Source organism: Balaenoptera physalus (genome assembly GCF_965194825.1).
Source record: "Balaenoptera physalus genome assembly, chromosome: 3".
Lineage (NCBI taxonomy): Eukaryota > Metazoa > Chordata > Mammalia > Artiodactyla > Balaenopteridae > Balaenoptera > Balaenoptera physalus.
Window position 1 is genome coordinate 213397 of NC_138890.1, and position 17173 is coordinate 230569.

Consider the following 17173-nt stretch of genomic DNA (forward strand, 5'->3'; position numbering starts at 1 on the left):
GGCTTCTCGTGGGGAGCCCAGACCCCAGTCGCTGTGTGGAACAGAGCACTGAGGCCCCATGCCCGGTGTCCCAGGCTCCCATCACGCCTGCCCGTTTGGCGGACGGGAGACAGGCTCAGAGGCGGGTGGGCCTCGGCTCCACACCCTACACCATCCTCATCCCTGACGGGACCCATCTTCCAAGCGGATTCCTCCTGCAGCGCGGCCGCCCAAGCTCGGGGAGGGCTGCTCCCCACCGCCCCCGCGCGGCCGCTCCGGGCAGCGAGGGCTGAGACTCCCGCGACTGGGCGAGCCCGGCGCCAGCCCTGGGCCTGGCTCCGATTTCCATTCAATTGACCTCGACAGTCAGCCCTCTCCCGCCTCCATCTTCCGATCTTCAGTCTCTAAAATTGAAATCTGGAATCGGCCCAGACCCTCCGCCCGCGGGTTCTGACCTCGGCCTCCCCCGCCCCCATCTCTGGCCCCCAGTCCCTGCCTCTCTGTCGCCTCCAGGGTCGGGGGTCAGGGTGGGAAACCCCCTCGGGAAACCCCCGGGGAGCAGCTGGAGGAGGGGGAGGGGAAGCGGGGTCGCGGGGCGGGGGGTGGGGGGTGGGGAGAAGGAGCCCGGGGCGCCAGTATTTAAGCCACCTCCCCCGCGGGCAGTGGACAGAGCCGGGGACCGAGCATGGAGCAGGGCCTCGCCCTCCTGCTTCCCCTCTTTCTGGGGCTGCTGCAGCTGGGCCGCGGTGAGCGGGGCAGGGGTCTCCGAGCCGAGAAGGGGTTGGGAGAGAGGAGGGGCTCGGAGAGGGGCAGTGCGGAGGTTTGGGGAGGCGAGGGAGGATCCCACATTGGAGGGCCTCGGAGGAGGGGGCTGGGGCTGGGGGCGCGGGGCGGGGCTGAGAGCGCCATCGCCCGCAGGTGGGCCGCTGGAGGTGGAGCCCCCCGAGCCCGAGGTGGCGGTGGCCGTGGGCGAGTCGCTACAGTTCACCTGCCGCCTGGCCTGCGAGGACGGCAGGACGGCCTCGGTGCAGTGGCGGGGCCTGGACACCAGCCTGGGCGCCGTGCAGTCGGGCGCGGGTAGCAGCGTCCTCTCCGTGCTCAACGCCTCGCTGTCGGCTGCGGGGCCCCGCGTGTGCGTGGGCTCCTGCGGGGACGTCGCCTTCCAGCACATCGTGCGGCTCCTGGTGTTCGGTGAGCCCCCGCCCCTCCCGCCGCCGTGGCACACGCGGGGCCCAGCCAGCGGCCCTGCTTTCCCTCTATCCTTGTGCCACCTCTGCCTGGGAGGCTTCCGGGATTGCCCAGCCCGCCCCAGCTCAAAGCCGGCCTCGCAGGTCCTCCTGAGTCGATCTGCAGTCCGCTCCCTCCTCCCCGCATCCCCTCTCCCCCAATCCACCCCCAAACCTCCTGTACCTGACCCCCTTGCCCTTTCTGCGGGTGCGGCACTGGGTCTTCCCTGTCCCCGGGCACCAGCAGTCCCCACGCCCCCTCCTCAGGGCCCGGCCCTGACCCTCGGAGCTCTGCCCACCCCCTTCCTCCACTCTCTCCACAGCCTTTCCGGACCAACTGACTGTGGCTCCAGAGGCCCTGGTGGCCGGGCCGGACCAGGAGGTGGCCTGCACAGCCCACAACGTCACGCCTGCTGGCCCTGACACCCTCTCCATGTCCCTGCTCCTGGGAGATCAGGAACTGGAGGGGGTGGAGGCCCTCCGGGATGTGATGGAGGAGCCCCAGGAGGGCGAGGACCCGCTGTTCCAAGTGACACAGCGCTGGCTGCTGCCCACCTTGGGGACACCCACCCCACCCTCCCTCCACTGCCAGGCAACCATGAGGCTGCCCGGCTTGAAGCTGAGCCACCGCCGGCCCATTCCAGGTGAGCCTGTGCCTCAGTGTCCCCCAGGAAGTGGGTGAGGTCACACCACCCAGCGCCTGTGACCCTTGATGAGCGGTGCCCAGTGGTTCTTATGGAATCCTGGTTAAGCCCCTCCCCTGCTGTGTCGCCACCTGGGCAGGTCACAGTACCACAGCCGAGGAAAAATTGCATTCGATCTTTATTTTATTTTATTTTTTAATTAATTTATTTATTATTTATTTTTGGCTGTGTTAGGCCCTTGTTGCTGTGCGCGGGCTTTCTTTAGTTGCAGCGAGCGGGGGCTACTCCCGTTGTGGTGCGCAGGTTTCTCATTGCGGTGGCTTCTCTTCTTGAGGAGCACGGGTTCTAGGCGAGCGGGCTCAGTAGTTGTGGCGCACGGGCTTAGTTGCTCCGCGGCATGTGGGATCCTCCTGGACCAGGGCTTGAACCCGTGTTCCCTGTGTTGGCAGGCGGATTCTTAACCTCTGCGCCACCAGGGAAGTCCCTGCATTCAATCTTTAGTCTGTCACTTCGTGGCAGCCAGGGGCTACTTCTCACTCGTTCATTCATTCAGCAGATTCGCTGAGCACCTACCCTGAGCCAGGCCCCATGAGGTGCTGCCCTTCCTCTGCCCACAGCCCTCCAGGGCTCCCACCTCCCTTTGGGTGAAAGCCCAAGCTCCCCGCGCCCATGGAGCCCTGCAGAGCCTGACCTCCTTGCCCCATCTCCCACCCCCACCCCCTGCCTCACTTCCTCCCTCTCTCCCCCTCACTCAGTCTGCTGTTCCTCCGACACCCTAGGTGCAGTCCTGCCCCAGGGCCTTTGCACTGCTGTGCCCTCCACCGGGAATGCTCTTCCCCACATCTCCCTCACCTCCCTCGGGTCTCCTTCCCAGTGAGGCTTGCCCTGACCTCCCTGTCCAAGGGGTCAAACCCCACTCCCACCCCCACCACACACACACACACATACACACACACACTCAGGCCCTTTCTCTTCTGTTGAATGTTTGTTGACCCCTTTTATCAACATCTGACTCCTGTGTGCTCTCTTTATTTTTTTTCCCATTATCTGTCTCCCCTGCCATTGGTTTCATCGAGATAGGAATGTGTCACCCTCGTTCATGGCTGTCCCCCCAGTGGCTAAAACACTGCTCAGCGCACAGTAGGTGTCCAATAGATACATCCTGAATGAATTAATCAATAACTGTTATCACGGAGCCTGGCGCATAGTAGGTGCACAAGAAATGCTTGCTGAATGAACTAACGATTGACAACATTTAACGTGGGGGCTGGCACACAGTAGGTGCTCAGTTCATGTCAGATGTTATTAGTTTGTCTCATCTGGGACAGGCCCTGACCGCATCACCAAGCTTCTGGCAGCCTCTCACTAAGGAAGCACAGATTCGTTCTCTGAGAGGGCACCCCGATACTCATGTTAATGGCTGAGGCCTGGGGGCCGGGAAAGGTTTGGCTCAAGTGGAAGCAGGGGTGGGGGGGGAGGCAGGGGTGTGCTGGGAGGGTGTGCACAGAGTCCTCCGGATTTGAGAGCCGTCACACAGCGGAACGGACAGATCCCCTCTCGGGGCCTCAGTCTCTCATCTGCACCGCAAGGGGGCAGGGCACCCCCTTCCCTCTCCCCACCCCTCAGTCCCATAATAATAAGATCCAACATCTGTGTCACTCTCCACGCCAGCCCCTGGGGTGGGACCTCTCACCCAGCTTTCCAGTTGAGGAAAGTGAGACACGGAGATTTGGATGCTCGCTGGGGGAGGGGCATGACAGACCCCTGCCGACTCCTGCCCACTGGGATACCCTGCGATTCACGCAAGTGAATGGACGGGGCTTGGAGCGGTTCTGGTCCAACCATGTGGTCCGGGTGGAGAGAGGGAGGGAGGAGAAGGGGCTGGGCAGCAGCAAGAACAGATGGCTGCCGTGTTTTCCAGTCCTGCAGGGCCTGACCTCCCTGGAGCCCCCCGTCATGACCCCCCCAGAGTCCAGCACCACAGAGTCCCCGGAGCCCCCCGTCACGACATCCCTGAAGCCCCCCGTCACCACCTCCCCCGAGGCCACCCCAGAGCAGGCCTCCACCCACAGCCCCAGGAGTCCTGGCCCGGTGCCCCGGAACAGCTCCACCAGGCCCTGCCGCCCAGAGATCCGCCAGTTGTCAGCAGCAGGGGGCCTGGAGCTGCTGTGTGAGGTGGTCTGCGGCCCAGGTGTGGCCGTGCGCTGGACCCGGGCCCCCGGCGGGCTGGCAGCCTACGAGACGCGGGAGGTGGGGGCCCAGGCTTGGCTGAGCGGCAGGAGCGTGCTGTGGGCCAGATGCCACGGTGAGGGCTGGTTCCAGTGTTGCCTGGACCCAGGGGGCCAGACGGCCAACCTGTACGTGGCCTCAGAAATCTGTGAGTTCAGGGGCTGGGGCGGGCACTGGGGGAGCCTGAGAGGGAGGGGAACCTTGTGTCTGGCCTTAGACAAGGGGGGCCCTGCCAGCCTGTGTCCCCAGCTGTCCAGTGGACTTCTGTGACCCTATAAGATCACAACTGCCTGCATGGCGATAACTAAGGTTCAGGGACTGTGTAGGTGTCACAACACTTTGTAAACTCTAAACTCTATGGACTGAGACAGCCTGTGGAATAGAGACAGAAATAGAAGGGACTTCCATGGTGGTCCAGCAGTTAAGACTCCGTGCTTGCACTGCAGGGGGCGCAGGTTTGATCCCTGGTCTGGAAACTAAGATCTGTGTGGCATGGCCAAAAAAGAAAAAAAAAAAAAAAAAAAAATAGAATACAGCCACTTTGGTAATTTCCGTTTTTCTGGTAGCCACATTCAGGAATAAAAAGGTAAAAATAAGTTTGACAATATATTTCATCGAACCCAATATATCTCAAACGTTATCATTTCAACATGTAATCTATAAAGAAGCATGAATGAGATTTTTTTTTTCCAAACTAAGTCTTCAAAATGCAATGTGTGTTTTACAAAGACAGCGCTGTCCACTCAGACTGATCACATTTCAAATGCAGCTGTGGTGAGTAGTCCCTCACTGGACAGCTCACTTCTGACTACAAGGTCCTATGTACCTTTCAAAAGACTCACTCTAAAGGACTTTGGATAGTCCAGCGATTTTTATACATTTCAGAAGTCGTTTTAAACCGTGAAGTCCTTTGTAAAATTTCAGGGAGCTCGGTCAATCCGGGAGCCCTTAGCCGACTCTGCTGGGCTGCTCCCCAAACCTGCAGAGAGGTGCAAGACTCCGTATGCCTCTCTCTCCAGGCTCCCCGCTAACGTCTGCATCCCTGTGGACGGGCAGCTTGGTGCTGGGGCTGCTTCTCCTGGTGTTCCTGACCTACCGCCTGTGGAAACGCTGCCGGCCTACCAGATGATGACCTGGGCCCCCTGCCCCGCCTGGACCACACGGAGGGGGATTTTCCTTCCACTCAGTTGCGACTAGAGGATGTTTGCAGGGTTCTGGACAGCAGGGGGGCTGACCGTGGACCCCTTATCCTGATAGCCAGCACATCCAGGCTCCCCAGCTGGCTGGGCTTCCCCTCAGTGGGGACCCTGGGGAGCCGCCACCCCCCCCACCCCCCACCCCACGGTGCAGAGCTGGAGAATAAAGAGCATCTGGTCTGACCTCGGTGGTTCCTGTCGTGGTCTGAGGACACGGGGAATCCCCGGCACAGCTCCACCCATCCTCTGCTCTAGGTGACTCTCCAGAGAGACAAGGAAGGACAGGACACCCCAGCCCCACGTGGCCAGGGGTGGGGGGAAGAGGCGTGTGCTCTGTCTGGCGCCTTTCCCTGCATATGGGGACACTGGCGCATAATGAGTAACTAGGAGTCCTCAAAAGAAGCGGAGAAAAGTATTTGTTGGAGGGAAGCACGGGCAAAGACACAGAAGAGAGGTGGCTTGATAAGGGAAATTGCATCTCTTTTGGGGTGGCTGGAGGCTAAAGCGTGGGGAGAGGCGAGAGAGAGGCTGGAAATGATACCGGCAGATGAAGGGCTGTAGATGCCAGGGTCGTCAGCCTTCTGGAACCGAGGAGCTATGGGAGAGTTTAGCGCGATAGAGGATGCGGTGTGAGAAAGTTCCCTCTAGTGGTAAGGAAAGGTAACAGCCTGGGACGGGGAACTGGGGACCGTGGGTGGTCCACTCGCTCTGTGAACCCGTACAGCGGACTAGGAGCCGCGGAAGCGCAGACCAGACCCCTAACCCAGCCTGGTGGGGAGAGAGAGCCTTTCCCCACGAGGTGAGCTACAAACTCGCACGGAGATTGGGTTAGGCTGAAGGCCAGGCTGAGCACAAAGGCTCCGAGTTGAAAATCAGAAAAGAGGGCGGGAGCGGCGCTCAGTCCCGGAGTTGGGGTGGAACCATCCCGCCCACTCTCAGCAGGGCTTCCCTGGTAACCAATGAGACCGGTTGCTAGGGGACCATGCTAATGAAGGACTCGCCCACTACCAAGATGGCAAGCAATCCGGCTTCATACCAGAAACCAAGCCCTTCCTAGGGATCCATTTTGGAGTCTGGCAAAATTTAAGTTCCGGGCCTAAGCCAGGAAAGCCAACCAGCACACCTAAAGAGGAAAAGGGAGAGAGAGTGAGTGCCAATGAGAACCTAGAGAAAAGGGTGGCCTGCGCTGGTTATTTCCCAGAGTCTCCCCGCGGGATCCGGGTGCCCTCTGCCCTCAACCAAAATGGCCGCCCCCGAGGTGACAGCGCACTGTGAAATATGGACGTCCTTCCGGTCCCGCTGCCCTCAGCAAAGATGGCGGCAGTAGAGAAGCGGCGGCTGGCTGTGGCCCAGGCGGCCAATTTCACAGGCAGCGGCCGGCCGGGGGTGTCCCGAGCAGCGGCGACGGCCGAGAGTGAGGAGGACTTCCTGCGGCAGGTCGGCGTGACGGAGATGCTGCGCGCGGCCCTGCTGAAGGTGCTGGAGGCGCGACCCGAGGAGCCCATCGCCTTCTTGGCGCACTACTTCGAGAACATGGGCCTGCGGTCTCCTGCAAACGGCGACGCCGGGGAGCCCCCGGGCCAGCTCCTCCTGCAGCAGCAGCGCCTGGGCCGCGCGCTGTGGCACCTTCGCCTGGCTCACCACTCCCAGAGGTGCGGGGCTGGGCCGGGCCTGGGCGGGTAGGGGCCGCGGCCGGACTTCAACTCCCAGCGGGCTCCGCGCGGGCCCCCGCCCCCGGCGCCGGCTCTCGAGCGCGGGGCGTGGTGGGAACTGTAGTCCGCTCTGCCTGACGCGGGAGGGGCGCGGATGGCGCCGGGCTGCAGGGCCCCGGAGGGGCCCACCCGAGTGCTGGCGCCGGTAGCTCTGGCCGACTTGGGCTTGGTGATGCCTATTTGCAGGTGTTGAGGTCCCCCTTGCAGCCTACCTCACTTTTGAAAATCATGGAGCCCAGACAGGACTTGGCCAAGGTTGCAGAGCAAGTCCTCCGAGCCAGGTCTCTCCTATCTGCCTCGTTCCCAGCGTGGTAGCATCCCCGTCCATTCAGCCAGAAAATGAATATTTACAGGGCTGAGCCGTGGAGATAGAGAGCAATCCAGGTCCCCTGCGGGCAGGAGAGACGTCCAGGAAGGGGCCTGCATGACACACAGGGAAAGGTGTTGCAGGCACGAGGCCACCGGGTGCACTGGCCTGGAGGCTGTGGGGCTGCAGTGTGCGACCCACGGGGGAGGGGAAGGCCAGGAGCCTTCGCAGGGCTGAAGCATGGAGGGGTGGAGGGGGTGGCGCCTGCCCCCCACCCCCACCCCCTTAGAAGCGGGTGAGGGAATGGTCCGTGTCAGGTGGATGGGGAGAAGCTGTTTGACTCGCAGCATCAACCAGACAGGGTGGGCGCTGGATGTGGGTGGGCTGGGTCTTGGATGGGGGTAGTCCCCAGAGAGCCCAGGAAGGGGGAGGAAGCGAAGCAAGGGAGCGTTTCAGCCTGACCCCAGCACCCGCCTCCCTGGGGGCAGCCCTCCCGAGAGAGTCAAGGTGCGGACCCCAAGCAGGGGAGCACAGAGAGGCTGGGAGGGAGCCGGATGTGGGAAGGGGTGTGGAGAACGGGCATCCCATTCGGAGCACCCGGTCTCCACCACAGGGGAAGGGCAAGCGGGTTGTCCAAAGTGACAGCCAGAAAAGGGAATGGCCAGGGCCACCCCTGAGATGGGGACCTGGCGGGGAGCGGGCTGGTGGGCATCCATGGGTTCTGCTGGGTCTGCAGGGGGTTGTTCAGGAACAGCCCCAGGTGGTCCATGAGATGGGAGCTCACTGGTTTGGGGGAAGTTTCCAGAGTGGCTTGGGGACCGTTAAGTTGGGAGCCGGGAAAACCTCGAAGCAGGAAGGTGGACAGTTGGGTCGGCAGCTGAGACGTGTGACGGGGCCGGGTGGTTGTCACCTGGTGGCGGGGGGGTGTTTGTGAAGGCTTAGGGGAGCTGAGAAGAGCCCAGGACCCGATTCTGAGGAGCCACAGCTTCAGTGAACCCACAGGAAAGCGTGAGAAGGCAGAACAGACATGAAGGAGGGAACCAGAAGACAGGGAACCAGGACATCTTCCAAGGAGAAGAGTCAGCGGCAGGGTCACCACGTGCAGTCGTTCAGGTCAAGCACTGCACAAGCCGTTCACTCCATAGACGTCACAGACGAGGACCTTTATGTGAAGGCTTTTTGCAGAGCTTTGCCTAATTTATGCAAAGGCACCTTGTGGGCTGGCGGCGGCCCTGCGTCCAATGGCCCTAGAGATGAGGGCTGAGAAGCGTCTGTTGGATTTAGAACCAAGGGGGCCATTTGAGTGTCCTGGGGCTGCTGTAACCAATTACCACAAACTTGGTGACTTAAAACAACAGAAATTTATTCTCCCACGGTTCTGGAGGCCAAAGTCCGAAGTCCGGGGGCAGCAGGGCTGTGCTGTCTCTGGAGGCTACAGAGGAAGGTCCTTCCTGCCTCTTCCAGCTTCTGGAAGCTCCAAGCATCCTTGGCTTGTGGCCGCAGCCTCGCAGCCTCTGCCTTGTCTTCCCATGGCTTCTCTCTCTTCTGTGTCACTCTCTCAAAAGGACACTTGGCATTGGATTTAAGGCTACCTCACCCCATCTCCAGATCCTGAACTAATTACATCTTTCAAAGACCCTATTTCCAAATCAGGTCACACTCACAGGTTCTGGGCGGACGTGCACTTGGGGGGGCCCTAGTCACCATACTGAAGGGGTGTTGGAGCGGTTCTCAGGAGGAGCAGAGGGAGAAGAGTGAGCAGGGTGAGCGGCCGGTACTGGTGGTGCACCTGGTCTCCCCGAGGCGGGGCTGCTGCTGAACTCAGAGATCCGTTCCCAGTGAGGAGCCCCATAACCTCGGCTGCCGGGTCAGAAGCAGAAGCCAGGCCAGGCGGGTCCCCCCGAGGCTGGGCAGCCTCGTCCCTATGCTGAGGGGTGGGCCGGGGAATCCCGGGGCTGCTCTTGCCAGCGACCTGAGCACGAAAGATCTGGGGAGAACTCAACCAAAATCCCCTCTGCTGTTGTCTCGAAATCACACGTGCTGGCTGCTAGGACTGGTGACGGCGGCACTGAGCTTCCACCGGCGCTCAGAGCACAAACACAGCAGACCCGGCATGGTGGCCCAGGGCCGCCTTCTAAGCTGCCACGTGCTAATAGGAACAGCAAGAGTGCCAACCGCTGCAGGTCCCCGTGGCCCCAGAGAACATGCAAAAGCACCAAAGGGTCTGAGCCAGTCCCCTCAGCTCCGAGCATGCTCTGTGGGGTGTCCCGGGCTCTGTGGGGTGTGGAGCAGCCTCCCTGCCCCCACCCACTCGATACCAGGAGCCCTCCCCATTGTGACAAGCACAGACATCCTCAGACATCACCCAGTGTCCCCTGGGGGCAGAATCTCCTCAGACAAGACCCCCCAGATTATGGGATTCCACGGACCCCCCAGGAGACTACGTCCCATGACCATCTGACCTCTGAGGTCCTGGAATGCTGCACACATTTAAATACACACCTGAGTGGGAGGGAGGGGAGGTGACCCACAGACGCTGGGGGCCACCCTGGTTTACACCGCCTGATTCAGTGGGGATGTACGCAGGCATCTGGTGTGAGCAGGGAGAGGACCCAATTTCTTTCCGAACAATTAACCAGAGTCACTCCTCCTCAGCACTGCTAACACTGGGGGGGGGGGGGGGGGGGGTGTCGGGGCGCGGTCACTCTGTGCGGGGCCGTCCTGGGCCCTGCAAGTGTTGGGCAGCCTCCTGGGTCTCCACCCACCCAGTGGTGGCAACCATAACTGTCACCAGTGTCCCCTGGGGGCAGAGTCACCCCGTTGAGAGCCCCCGGTCTACCTCGGAAAGTCTCCATATCTCCGTGACAAGACCCATAAACAGGTCCTTTTTTAACAAATGCCCGCGTGCTTTGCGAACTGCGCCGTGTGGGAGCCGACACAGGCGGAGCCTGCGGACCAGAGCCCAGCACAGCAGGCGGCGCAGGTGCTCCCTCGCGGCTGGGAGCCCCCGGGAGGGCGGCCTCGAGATGCGGTGTGGCCTTCCTCTGGCTTCTTGCCTGACGCTCTCACCTCACTGGACCAGAACTGCCCCCCGCGTGCATCTTCCTGCCCGCGGCGCCCATGGTACACAGAACCTGGACAGCGCTGAGTGGCAGCTGGTGACAGCTAATGACAGGCGCACGCGGGCCCCTGCCACACGCCAGGCACAAAATCTACCCTCTGTCCTCCCAAGAATCCTGAGACGCAAGGACTAGAACCCTTATTCTCCAGAGGAGGGAAGCAGAGCGCAGTGGCTAGATCCGGTGCAGGGCTGGGCCAGCCAGGAACAGCGCTGAGCGCACAAGGTGCTCAGGGGTCCCCGCACGCCGCCGCCTCCAGGGCAGTGATTCAGCTCAAGACAACTAGTGGGTCGACCAGGTTCCTTGGGGAGGCATCAGGCAGAGCTGGGCGGATGGTGGACGCTCAGGCCCCATCAGGACGAGCCGTCAGGCCACAGGGACACACCCGAAACCTCAGTGGCCTCACACGGCTGCTGCTGGGTTGGCAGGGGCTCTGCTCACTCAGGCTTGCGGGGAGTGGACCCTCCACGGGAAGTGGGCCATGTTCTCGTGGGGGTGGGGCGGCCTGCCTTCAAGACGCCCCCGAGATGCACTCACCCCCCCCGTATTCACACCCTTGGGCAGCTGCCTGCGTTGCCACCCTGCCGGTCACTTGCTCCAGGGTCCAGCGCCGTGACCTTAGCACACTCACACTGCCCCGTGGGGAGAGGCCTCCGCAGGGAGCCTTCAGGGGACAGCAGCCCTGCCAGGGTCCTGGTTGCAGACTGAGCTGGGACTACCCAGCCAAGCTGCTCCCAGTTCCTGACTCAGGCTGCAACGTGATCTAGCTGTGGCGGTAACTGCCACGCGGCCACAGAGTTGACACGGGCATCATCACTGCCAGGTCCCCCGGACCCACTCATCCTGATGAAAGGAGTTGATAACAAAAGCTCCTGCAAGTGGTTATTGTGAGGCGGCAGCAGCTAACACGGTGCCAGTCCTGGGAACGGGAGCATGGCGCTGCGTCTGGCACCCCCAGTGCTTCACGGAGTGATCTCACTGACCCTAAAGCGCCAGCACATCCTAAGGACCCAAGAAGTGAGAAGTGAATCCCAGATCCCAGATAGGCAAGACCCCAGGTCCTCCCCCCTCCCCACTGGGCCTCGGTTCCTCCTCTGTAAAGGGCCTTGACCCACGGAGCTCACTGGGTGAGCATGTCCGTCCCTGGGCCCTGCCCTGGGCACCTGCCATGCTCCGGCCCAGCGTGGACCGGGCTCGCACCCACGCTGACCCGTACAGGTCCCACAGATAAGAGTGGAGCTGGGCTCCCAGAAAAGGCGAATGTGAGCCCTGGAGGTGCCCCTTCCTCTGTGGGACCCTTGGCCTGGCCGCTGCCCTGAGCCCCACTTCCCCTTTGCTTTAGTGGAGATGGAACTGGGCCTCGGCCGGCCGCCGGCTGTTGAGAGGAGGATGGGAATGAGACCCGGGTTATCTAGATGCCCAGGGTCACCCCAGCCCACTCACTTAACTACTTGTGAGGCTCCAGTGTGGCCAGGGCGCGTGGCGGGACCTCATGGGGCAGGCGGTAAGTAGTGTCAGCGCCGTGGCTGGTCCCTGGCGTGACCGTCGGGTCTGCTGTTGCAGCAGAAGGCAGCATGTCTGGGTTGATGTGGCCACCTGCGGATAAGTCTTTACCCACAAAGACAGGCGGCAGCGGGCTTGAGCCACAGTGTGGGTTACTGCCTCTGGGCCTGCAGGGGTGAAAAGAGGCAACCCAGGTTAAAAGGTAGGGATGTGTCCTGCCACAGTGACACCCCGTGGGCGCACACATCATCGATGGAAGGGAGAGTCCGTGGGCGGATGCCCATCGTCGGAGTCAGCAGACGTTTCTGGGGCTCCTGGGCAGTGTTCTGGGCGCTGGGGCTGTAACAGTGACCAACAGATAAACTCCCTGACATAGGCCCCTGGGCTGAGCTGGTGGGAGGGAGGGAACTCGTGAGGACACCACAAAGAGAAGTACAGGAAGGGGTTAGGGGGGCAAGGAGGGTCCCCCCCCCCATAAGGGGACATTGAGCAAAGGCTCAAAGCTGTGGGGAGATCTGGGGGAGGGCGCTCCAGGGCAGGGCGCAGCTGGTGCAAAGGCCCTGAGGCTGGACGGGCCGGCGCGTTGGAGGAGGGGCTGGGAGGCAGGGGCGGGGCTCTGGCGCGGCCCGACGGCCCCTCCGCCCGCAGGACCGCCTTCAACAACAACGTCGGCGTGGCCTACGAGTGCCTGAGCGCCAGCGGGCGCAAGAAGAAGCCGGGGCTGGACGGGCGCACGTACAGCGAGCTGCTGAAGCGCATCTGCCGGGACGGGGAGGCCCCCGAGGAGGTGGTGGCGCCGCTGTTGCGCAAGATCCAGTGCCGGGACCACGAGGCAGTGCCGCTGGCCGTGTTCCGTGCGGGGATGCTCACCTGCTTCGTGCTGCTGGAGTTCGTGGCGCGCGCCGGCGCCCTCTACCGGCTGTTGGAGGACCCGGGACTGGCCGTGGCTGACCGCCACGTGGGCCAGGCCGTGCTGGACACGCTGGAGGGGGCCCTGCAGGCCAGCGACGACACCGCGCCCGCGCGCTACCTGGAGGCCGGCTCGCGCCTGGGGCCCGACAGCCTGGCGCTGGCCATGGACCGCGCGCTGGTGGCCCGGCGGCCCAGCGCCCCCATGACCCGGGAGGAGTTCCTGGAGAAGGCAGCCGCCCTCTTTATCGCCAAGGTCAAGCCCGTGGGCTGAGCCCCTCCCTCGGCCGCCGCTTCCTCCACCCAGATACCTGGGGCCCTCGGGGTCCGGCTCACCGGGGCCAGGACTGGGGTGTCCCTGCATGCCAGGGGTGCAGGGAGCCCCCCTCACCCAGCTTCCCACCTGGAATGATGCCCGAGCCCCCTTTGGGGGGAGGCCAAGGGTCCCTTCCCGCCCGCCTGCCAAGGCCCCTCTCCTCAGCAGAAATAAAATCTGTTCCCCAGGCTGACCTGGTGTGTGTGTGTGTGTGTGCACCCGTGTCCAGCCCCCAGCACGCTTCCCTGGAAACGCTCTCCACTCGGGCGCACTCCAGCCAGCCCCAGCGGGTCCCACCACTGCCCAGAAACCCCAGGGAGCCCCTGGACTCAGCTTTATGAGAGCAGAGGGCATTGGGGCCTGGACGCACAGCCCCGAGACCTGGGAGGCATGGCTGGCCCCCCGCCTGCCCTCCACGAGCGCCCCGCCCCAGCAGTTCCTCCCTGGACCTCGGTTTCCCCAACCACCAAAGGGAGAGGTCAGCTGGGCAGGTAGTCATGATGGTGACGACAGAAACAGCTAACACGTCTGAGACCTGACAATGTCTTGACTCACCGCCGCCCTATACGGAAGGTAATCCACTGCCCGCATTTGGCAGATGGGGAAACCAAGCCCGGAGGAGTGAAGATCGCAGCACCAGCAAGGGGCCAGCAGGGATCCGAACCCGGGCCCGCGCTCTGTAACCCAGAGCCACAGCGCCTTCACCACCGCCACGGGGCCCGTCCGGGATCCAGGCACACCCGTGAGAGTCACCAAGCACCCTGGGTGTCCCCCTTTCCGCCAGCAGGAGCACGTCCTGGACAGAAGTTTCCGCAGGAAGCAGATTCCCAGCCCAGGACAGTTGCAGGCGGGTGACTTCACTCTCTTGGCCTCAGTTTCCTCCTCTGTTAAATGGGACCCAGGGCACCCCTATTTTGATTGAGGGAGATCACACGGGGACAGAATCTAAAGCCTTTTTCGAGCTACCAATGGCAGGGACCTCCCTAGCCTCCCATTTCCCAGCGCCTGCCCTTGGCCGGTAATCGATAAACCAGTGAGTTGCGCTGTGTTTTCCAAAAGTAGCCACGGCTTCCTTTCTGTTCCCATTTGCTCTTCCTGAATCTCCCACCCCCCTTAAGGGGCAGGTAAGAGGTGGAATCTGCATCCCCTCTCCTTGCACTTGGTGGCTTTTGTGACAGTACTTGGCTTCCACGTCAGGGTCACAAAAGGCGGGTGCTGGCGGGGGACACGGTGGCCTGAGGAAGCACAGGCCACACAGAGGTTCCCGACTAGAGACTCCTGCTTTGCAGGTAAATGAATGAATGTTACTATTTCAAGCCACGAAGTTTGGGGGTCATTTGTTACATAACCAGAAGCTTCACAAAGGTGCCCCCTCCATCAGCATTAGCTGTTACTGACACCACACACAGAAAATGGGCCGCTGTGTCAGCGGGCTGAGGCCCTTAGGGGGCTGGACGGCCTCGGGGAGCGAGCTGTGCTGAGGCCCCTGCGGCACGGAGCTCGCGGCCGGGCAGGGCATCCGCATGAAATGTGCAGTGCAGGTAGACTCATGGGCCCCAGCAGCCTCCGGTCAGCTCTGTGGTCCCCTGGGCTAGATGCTGTGTAGCAGGTGTCACTGGTGCCACCAGATCCCCTTCCCATCTGCTGAGGCTCACAGCTGCCCCACCAGAGACCAAGCCACGTGGCCCAGGAGGCCTCATCCCCCCATCTGGGGCAGGAGTGGCCAGTGACCACCAGGGGTCGTGGCCACTGAGTGACCACAGGGGGATCCAAGAGCTGGCCGCTTGCCTCAGGGGACGCTAACTCACATTCCAGGGTCCCCCCCGGATCAGGCTGAGGCCAACTCCATCTGGGGTCACCTGCCCTGCCCCGCCACCTTCCCTCACTGCCACCCCTGAGTCACCATCACGCCTGGTCTTGGGTCCTGAAGTCCTGGTTTGACCTTTACAGGCACAGCCTGGGGAAGCTGAACTGTTCTGCTTATCTGACCTCACAGCAGTGTGGACGCTCGGACTCCCTGCCCTCCAAACCCCCCGCCCCCATAGTGTTCACTCCACAGCAACCCGAAGGCTCCTCCTCTTCCCCAGCTTCTCTGGGGGAAGGCGTCCTCCTACTGTGTCAGGGATCTCTCCTCTCCTCTCCTCATGCTTCCTCCTCACTTGGCATCTCATCCTGGCCATGGCTTCCATTACTGCCTGGTCACCAAGGAGTCTCAAATTCACGTCTCAGGCCCAGCCCTGCTCTGCTCCAGCCCTGGAGAGCCAACCACTTGCTGGGCGTCTCCTCAGGGACATCCCAAGGACATCCCAGGCCTGCCACATCCAGGACGGAGCCTCCGGTCAGCCCCCCTGACCCTGGGGCTCCTCTGGAGTCTGTGGTCTCCGAGGAAGCCCCCAGTCCACCCAGGACCAGGGCTCAGCCTGGATGCCTCCCCTGTCCCCTCAGCTGGCCCTTCTCTGCATCCTGTAGGTTGCACATCATAGCTTCATCCTGCCTGCGCCTCCCCACACTGGTCCAGCCCTCATCCTCACTGCCCTGGGCGACCCCACCAGCCAGTAGGAGTGCTCCAGGCAACCTGGCCTCAGTGCTTGGTTCAGGAACAGCATATGACTCCCAGCTGGCCAATGAGATGCAGCTCTGGGACTTTTTCTGGGGTGGCTGAGCTGGGAGGACCTGGGCCTGGATCCTGGAGCCATCTGGTCACCACAAGGCCTGTGAACAAAGTGAGCACTCAGGAAAGCTGAGCAGAGAGACTCCCCAGCTTCTTTCCTTGACTCTGTCCCCTCACTCTGCCCCAGGCACACCTCAGGCCTTTGCACACGCTGTTCCCTTTCCCGGTAACACTGTTCCTCCAGACCCAAGGGGCTCACCCCATTCTGGTCCCCACTCAAATGCCACCTCCTGAGAGGCGCCTCCCCTGAGCCCCTATCCAAGATAACTCTCCTGCTCCACCCCCATTGCTAACGCCTCACTATCCTTTATTTTTCTACATAGCAATTATTGCTATCAGAAGTTGCTTACTTATTCAATAGCTTGCTTATGTCCTTTCTCCCTATCTCCCCAAGGGGAGGGATTTTTACATATTTTATTCACTGCTGTACCCCCGGCACCTAGATTTGTCTGTGGAAGTCCAAGAATTAATTAATCAATTTTCCAGAGGAAGACTCTGACGCTCATAGAAGCGAGGGTATTCAGTTCCTGCGGCTGTCATAACAAACCACGGTAAAAACAAAACAACACAAAACAAACAAACAAAAAACCCAAAAACCTCAGAAAACCCCACGACAACACAAGTTCATTACCTTACAATTCTACATTTGAGGACCATTTCCAAGTTCATGGCAGACCTAAGATTTGAAATGAGGGCTCTTCTGTTGCATGTGATGGAAGGCTCAACTCAAACTGGCTTAATAAGAAAAGAAGTAATTTATTGACTTGCACCATTGCAAGGGGAGGCCAGGCATGGCTGGATCCAGGAGCACAAACAGGGTCTTCAGCACTTTCTCATCAGTTGGCTCAGCTTTCCTGAGCACCAACTTTGTTCACAGGCCTCGTGGTGACGAGACGGTCCTACAGCTCCAGGTCCAGGTTCTCCCAGCTCAGACGTCTCAGCAGCATCGTGTCCCCAGAAAAAGGCCAAGTCACATGCTGTTCCTGAACCAACCACTGCAGCCAGGGGGCCTAGGGTGCTCTGACTGGAGGACCCATCCCTGCAGCCAGGGCTTGAGGATCAGTCCAACTGGAACCTTGCAGACTAAGAGTGGGAGACCCCACGGGAAAATGGAGGTGCTGTGGCCAGAAAATGGGCAGGTAGAAACCCCAGATGTCCACCACCTCAGGATATTTCAGAGCCTGAGGTGCAGGCTTTCCTGGGGGACAAGGCCTCATGTGGGACCAGCTGGAGGGGCCATAAACCTGGTCCCTCTCTTTACATTTCCAGGGCCGCCCCCACTCACCCAATAACTCCTGCAATAACTCCTGTGGGGTGTACGCAGGGAGACATCTTGGGAAACGTCTCTGGAAGAATCATTAT

General features: G+C 61.3%; 2 protein-coding genes across 2 annotated transcripts; both read left to right on the forward strand.

The window, feature by feature from the left end:
* The first annotated feature begins 602 nt into the window (after positions 1-602).
* Positions 603-5458, forward strand: MADCAM1 (mucosal vascular addressin cell adhesion molecule 1). Its single transcript, XM_082455540.1, has 5 exons — positions 603-725; positions 898-1170; positions 1529-1849; positions 3771-4226; positions 5098-5458. The coding sequence occupies exons 1-5, from the start codon at positions 665-667 to the stop codon at positions 5205-5207; spliced, it is 1221 nt and encodes a 406-aa protein (XP_082311666.1). The 5' UTR covers positions 603-664; the 3' UTR covers positions 5208-5458.
* Positions 5459-6539: 1081 nt separating this feature from the next.
* TPGS1 (tubulin polyglutamylase complex subunit 1) lies at positions 6540-13333 on the forward strand. Its single transcript, XM_082455541.1, has 2 exons — positions 6540-6926; positions 12564-13333. Exons 1-2 carry the CDS (start codon positions 6553-6555, stop codon positions 13096-13098), a joined length of 909 nt encoding a protein of 302 aa, XP_082311667.1. The 5' UTR covers positions 6540-6552; the 3' UTR covers positions 13099-13333.
* Positions 13334-17173: the final 3840 nt, after the last annotated feature.

What these genes read in the sequence shown, in the direction of transcription:
- TPGS1 (XM_082455541.1), top strand. Translation starts at nt 6,553, where the DNA reads ATGGACGTCCTTCCGGTCCCGCTGCCCTCAGCAAAGATGGCGGCAGTA. An exon ending in CTGGCTCACCACTCCCAGAG is followed by an intron (nt 6,927 to 12,563) that starts GTGCGGGGCTGG and finishes CTCCGCCCGCAG; the next exon opens with GACCGCCTTCAACAACAACG.
- MADCAM1 (XM_082455540.1), top strand. Translation starts at nt 665, where the DNA reads ATGGAGCAGGGCCTCGCCCTCCTGCTTCCCCTCTTTCTGGGGCTGCTG. An exon ending in CCACCGCCGGCCCATTCCAG is followed by an intron (nt 1,850 to 3,770) that starts GTGAGCCTGTGC and finishes CGTGTTTTCCAG; the next exon opens with TCCTGCAGGGCCTGACCTCC. An exon ending in GTACGTGGCCTCAGAAATCT is followed by an intron (nt 4,227 to 5,097) that starts GTGAGTTCAGGG and finishes CTCTCTCTCCAG; the next exon opens with GCTCCCCGCTAACGTCTGCA.